This window comes from Rhynchophorus ferrugineus, unplaced genomic scaffold (genome assembly GCF_030347505.1).
Source record: "Rhynchophorus ferrugineus isolate W39M unplaced genomic scaffold, kcgeb_rfMv2 rfM2, whole genome shotgun sequence".
In the NCBI taxonomy this organism is placed as follows: domain Eukaryota; kingdom Metazoa; phylum Arthropoda; class Insecta; order Coleoptera; family Curculionidae; genus Rhynchophorus; species Rhynchophorus ferrugineus.
In genome coordinates, this window is record NW_027472581.1 from 14217153 (window position 1) to 14223638 (window position 6486).

At 30.8% G+C, this 6486-nt stretch overlaps 1 protein-coding gene across 1 annotated transcript; it reads left to right on the forward strand.

The window, feature by feature from the left end:
- The first annotated feature begins 455 nt into the window (after positions 1-455).
- On the forward strand, positions 456-2780 carry LOC143191946 (uncharacterized). Its single transcript, XM_076397386.1, has 8 exons — positions 456-464; positions 510-546; positions 724-759; positions 818-1261; positions 1309-1448; positions 1507-1671; positions 1843-2533; positions 2592-2780. Exons 1-7 carry the CDS (start codon positions 456-458, stop codon positions 1978-1980), a joined length of 969 nt encoding a protein of 322 aa, XP_076253501.1. The 3' UTR covers positions 1981-2533; positions 2592-2780.
- The last annotated feature ends 3706 nt before the right edge of the window (positions 2781-6486 follow it).

Below are 6486 nucleotides of genomic sequence, written 5' to 3' on the forward strand. Positions count from 1 at the left end.
GGGGATATATTCATCCATTCAATTATAAATTCTAATAATACTAATATATTCGGTTAGTATAAATTTTCATTATAGGCTCCTGTAAGGAAACTATTTAGCTGCATTTAGTTGGTCTTTGATAACGTTTGCCTTAAAGGTGCAGCACGTACCAGCCCTGACGTCACGTTTCGTTGTTTAATTGGGTTCAATTAAAAAGTAAAAATTGTGAAAATTTTCAATAAAAATAGAAAATTAAAAATAATCTGCAAAAGTAAAGATATATAAAATATTATTTCATCTATAAAATAGAACTAATAATAGACATCTATAAGATATAAAATAATATACTGGAAGCAAGAAGTCAATAGTAGATTATTCTATACTATCGACTAATACTATACTAATCAGCTAATGACCAAAAATTAACCTCTAAACTAAATAAAGAACAACGCATAGAAATAACACAAATTAATTAAATGCTTTCTGTGCTTTTAGGGTAGCGATTAAAACAAGTAACAAGTTGAAAGTAGAGACATCTAGATATTGGACGTCGCGAGAGTTTTTTGAGTAAAGTTAACTCTATATTTTATGTGTGAATATATCTAAATTGCCAATTCTTAGTAAACAAACTTGTATGGCATGAAAATGATAAATTTGATTTTTATTATCATATTATTTAACTGAAAATGTACCGTATAAAATTTTTCAGTATTAAAATAATTCTCTTGGTTATTTTAATTTTAGGATTTGCTGATGTGTCCAGACAAGACTATGTAAAATGTAAATAATTAATATTTGGACTTATGGTAATTATATTAAGAAAACGTATTTATTTTAGTGTCTATAGAAAGTACAAAGCTTTGTTCTCCAATTACAACTAGAAAGGTCAAGTATGAAGCATTGATTGTTGATCAAGGCAGATCTATTAATGGTCATTCTATTCATTGGAATTACAACCATACATGCAAATTTGAAGTGCATTCTGGTTATTCAAAAGGAGGTGTTTTGGCAGTAATTCAAAACATGAACTTGCGTCAATATAATAGTGGTGAATGTATGGATTACATTGAACTTCGTGTTAGAAACCAGTTTACCCGTCGTTATTGTGGACAATTAAGTGCCGTTGAAATAATGAATACGAAATATGACAGATCTTTAATCAGTTACAATAATTCCCTAATAAGTTCTGCAGATGGTTTAGATGTTACAATTTTTATTCACAGGAATCCTTTAGAGTTAGATGAAAGAACAGAGTTTACTGTAGCGTTTACATCTTATAAAGGTAAGTGGTGAATTTGTAATTGCTATTTTTATAATTAATTTTTTTAGCATGTTCTCATCCATCTAAAAATGCAATATTAAATAGTTGTGATGAGGATGAAAGAGTATGCATTAACAAGCTCTACTTCTATGATGGTATTTTCAATTGTCCTTACTATGGTTGTGTTGATGAGGAGACTGTGGAACCTGTATGTTATTATTATTATCTTTTTTAGTTTTATAATGTTAGATTGTAAATGTTTTTAGATGAATAGTTCTGGTTCAGTAGGCAATACAATTGTAATTGGTTCAATTTCCGTATTAGCACTAATTTTTGTTATATTTATTTTATTAATGTGGGCAACGAAGAAGCATAAAAGCTGCTGTTGGGCTGATAATTTTGCACATCCTACAAGCCAAGATAATCGAAATGTAAGTATAAATATAAAGTAATTATTGACACTGTACTAAGGTAATAAAATTATATGTTGATCTATTTTCTTAAACATGGAAAACCAGTATACACTTTGATTTTTCTGCTAATGATATAGATAGGTTTTTTGTAGAGTAACATAATCTAACATCATCAAATCATTTTTTCAGTCTCGAGTTATGGAGATGAATGAACAGACTGGTGCTCGTTTAGCTGAACCTTCACTTACTTCTCAACCAACGGTACAGATCGATGAGGAAAAAGATTTACCGCCAACTTATGATAGTTTATTCCCGAATTCACGATAATTTCAAGGCAAAAGTATTAATAGTAGTTGGATAAGTTTCATAGTATTTTCTGTATATGTAAGATTAATTGATATATAAAACCTTGCCATTATGATTGGTACAATCAAATTAAATCTAAAGTTTTTTTAAAATTAAAAAGAAGTCTTATGTGGGTTGTCTTTATCCATGTTTTTTATGGTTTATGAGAACTATTTTGTAAACTAGGGAACAACTTTTATATTTATACTAGGGAACAACTTTTATATTTATACTATAATATGTAAAGTGCTCAAAAATACAGACTGTTACTAAAGGCTGACACAAAAATGTGACAAGAGGCTGTGATGATTCCAATTAATTTTTTTCAGAAATTTCAAATTTACTATTTATTTCAAATATAATGAGATAAAGACAACTTTACTTTTCAACAGTATGTGCCTGCTTAAAATATTTAGAAGACTTAAAGTGTAACAATAAAACATAAAACATTAGTTGCCAAAATACTCTTGAATATTTTTGTAAAGAATATGTTGGGACTTTTATTGTAAAATTAGGCATATGTGCAACAGTTACAGTCCATTATTCAAGTTAGATATTCTTGATTATGTTAGATATTCTTGATTATCGTATAGAGTAAATTGTGTATTCAGCTAACAATGTCAAGTGCTAGAAGTAAATTTGATCTGATGAATGTTGGAGATTATTCTATGTGTAACTGGATTTTATGTTATGTGTTTTGTATTTAGCTATTTAATTATGTATATAATTACTTGTAACATATGTATACCTTTTTATAGTAATATATTTTGTTTTGTATTTCATTATGTTTGAATTCATGCAATTTTCCTACAATTTCTGGTTTACAAATCAATACTGAAGCAATTTGCACAGAATTACACTGAAAAATAAAGTTTCCAGCAAATTGTCTTACTTAAAAACCATGTATTGCCACAACAATAACAATTTTTCTACTGAATTCATAGTCTAGTTCGTTTCAAGAATATTATATAATAATCCACCACATTCTTTCGAAAGGGTTATCATTTATTATGCGTTATATAAATAGAGTTTGCTCTAATTCCCTTAATTCAATAATAGGAAGTATGAGAAGTAAATTTAATTATGAGTAATACGATCCACTATACAAATGTTTTATTGTAAAATATAGGGTTGTATAATATATCATATTAGATAATATAAATACACATATTATTGCAGTGCTCAGAATAAGTTTAAGATGCATAATATAAATATTGCATTTAATTATCATAATTATCATTTAATTTTTTCAATAATTCTCGTTTCAGAAACAGTATTGTGGTTAAAAATGCTCTAAACTGTGTTAAAAACCGAACCGGGTGTCTCATCAATTAAATGAAGAATAATCATCATTTAATCGATCAAAGTTTTTCATAGATAAAAATTATTATAGATTGATTATGATTAAATGGTATAACGATAGGTAAACTGTATCAATAAATTTAATTACTTCCAGCTACATTGAAATATTAAAAGAGGTCTTAAATCCAAATTCTAAAGAATTTAATGAATATAATTCAACGACGTCTAATATCAGCAACATAATAACTGTCACATGTTTAACACGAAGATAGAATGAAAATGTTTTCTGAAAAAGTGATTTCAAAAAGGGACGAATGAATGTCAAATTGAAACAAAATATTCTTCAAAAATGTGTTATTATATCATTTAGATGAGTGTTAAAGGCCGACTATGGATTAAAAATAGAAATTATAAATATTCCTTTGGATTTTAAAAGTTAAGAAAACGAGTATGTTGAATAATATGCCTTTTTTTTGCTTTTGGATTAGGGTATACCTTAAGATGTGGAGAGCTAGATGTTCAGAAAGATGACGGGCATATCGATATGACTACAACGGGTTTTCGGTTAGGGTGTGGGTGTTGTTAAATATACGGGATAAGGCTAACTTCCTTTAGAAGAATAATAATTATTGTTGGGTTTTCGCAGAGGTTTGGAGGTTGCACAAAAGGCTCTTGGTTCCTTTGTTGTTAAGAAGGAACGTGGACGTGGAAGTGGAGCCATAGTGGCCAGTAGAAAAGTCCATTGCACTGGAATTGATGAAGTGCATTAACAGCTGCTTGGAAAAGCACAGACGATTTATGTTTTAATGTATTCACCATATAGTCCAGATAAACCATCCAGGAAAAACCATGCGATTATAATTTAATTTTCATTTTAGTTTAACTTAAGACCAGCCACTTCTTTTTACTATTTTGAGAATAATGGTAAAACGACGTACTTTACAACAGCGGTTAACTCGTCTTATAATAATTGTTTCGAAGAATCTTACATGAAGTTATTTAATTAGCATAAATCCATGCTGTCTATGTCAAACACTGATGCGAAACTACCATGGCAAGCTACGCGATTGAGTAGGACGTCCAATTGATAAAGCTGAAATGTAACCAGATCATTTAGATCACGCCAAATCCGTGCCATATTGTATTGAATTAAAAAGAAAGAACTTTAGTACTACAAATAAAAATAAAGGAACCCCCTAGGAACCATATTATATGCCTTAAGAATACCAAGGTATGTATAAAAGAAAAGAAATGATTTGGCATTCCACTTGATACCTCCAGCGAATAACTTATTTAATAATTGTTCGAAATAATTGAAGCGCTTTATGGAGATTTTTACAAACAACGACCTTAAGAACTATCTGTCGGCAATGACGCCGGCAGTAGACACGGTTTTTCGCCGTATAAATCAATTAAGACCATGAAGAAGCGTTACAATGTTCAAGAAGCGTGTTCAAATAACTCCTATTAGGAACAATATATCATTACATAGTATAAAACAAAGTCGCATTTTCTGTCCCTATATCCCTATGTGCGCTTAAATCTTTAAAACTACGCAACGGATTTTGATGCGGTTTTTTTCCATAGATAGAGTGATTCAAGAGGAAGGTTTATATGTATAATACATGCATAATATACTAAGGCAACATTGCTAATTTTAGAGGTTTCTAACGTGATGTCGTAAATTAACCTATTTTTTTAGGCTTATTTAGCAATTAGCAAAAACGCTGCCTAACCCTACGAGTTAGATCAAATTAATGTACTACAGTATTGTACACCATAAAAAGGTCTACAAAAAAGTCCGCGATGGTATATGTTTATCTTTTAGGGATAACCCACATTAACCATTTTTATTGTTTACTTTTTACGTGAGAAAATGGCTTATTTACGAAGCTATTTTAAGCAATACGGCATTAATCCTTATCGAATTAAGTACCTTAAATACAGTGTGCAATTAATATAGATCAATATGGTTCCTTACAGCATGTAAATTAAACAAATATTTTCGGAGATATTAGAAATTTAAAATTTGCGTTTAAAAATGTAATAAAAATTGTACGAATTTAGATATTCCAAAGATAGCAGGAAATCTTCATAGTAAGTAAGGGGAAGAGGAATTGTTTTACTCCAAATTTAATGCGTGCAGGCCAAGGGCAGTAATGAATGAACCAAAAATACTGGATCGATTTTAATCATGTTTTCATTGAGTGACATAGGCATATATATTTTATGCCCGTGCAAAGTCGGAGCGGGCCGCTATGTTTTTATATACAACGTTCATATTTTTTCTGTAGTGTATTTAATTTAGTATCAGCATTGCACCCGTGCGAAGCCGGGGCGGGTCGCTAGTTAAAATATAAAATAAGGAGAAAGCCAGTACCTTTGCTGACTATCTAAGTAATATATTACAACCACTCTCCGAGTGACCAGGGTACACAACCGATATAAAGGAGTATCTTAAATCACCTCTACAAATGTGTTTATCGTTGAAAAGCGTGCACCCTAAAGGTGTTCTGAGAGAAATGGGAATTCTCAAGGAACGAAAAGCACCAAGTTACGATCTTGTTGACGCAACTATTTTGAAATATCTACCACACAAGGGAAGCTCATGATTCTAGTTAAAATATTCAATGCCTGCTTTAAGCTCTCACATTTCTCAGGATAATAGAATATGGCCCAAGATGTAATTTTGCTAAAACCAAACAAACCCCACAGGATAGGACCTCGAATAGACCCATTTGGTCACTAATTTGGATCCAGAGGGGTTCACGGAACAATCCAACAAGATCATTGCATTGTAGAAAATCATCAGTAAATGGCTGGAAAATTGACTGTTTTAGTCTGCTGACTTTTTGGACACAAGTCAAGCTTTTGACCAAGTCTGGCATGATGGAATGGTACACAAACTAAAAAAGCTGTTCCCACATATATATTACTACATACTCTCATCGTACCTCAATCGAACGAGCTTCACTATTAAGTGTAATGATGAATATTCTGTTTTTGAAGAAATAGGTGTTGTTCCTGATTTATACTACGAACCTTCTAACTAGTGAGGACCTAATGACTGCGATCTACGCTGATGAGTTTGCCTCTTCGTTCTGACCAAAAAAACTGCTTGGTTCCAAGTCCAATGTCATCGAAATAAAATGGAGAAATGGTTTAACCAGTGGACAATAAGGGCAA

Bases quoted from the DNA above. Each gene is read 5' to 3' on its own strand.
- LOC143191946 (XM_076397386.1), top strand. The intron at 1,449-1,506 runs GTATGTTATTAT...AAATGTTTTTAG, and splicing joins ATGAGGAGACTGTGGAACCT to ATGAATAGTTCTGGTTCAGT. The intron at 1,672-1,842 runs GTAAGTATAAAT...TCATTTTTTCAG, and splicing joins CAAGCCAAGATAATCGAAAT to TCTCGAGTTATGGAGATGAA.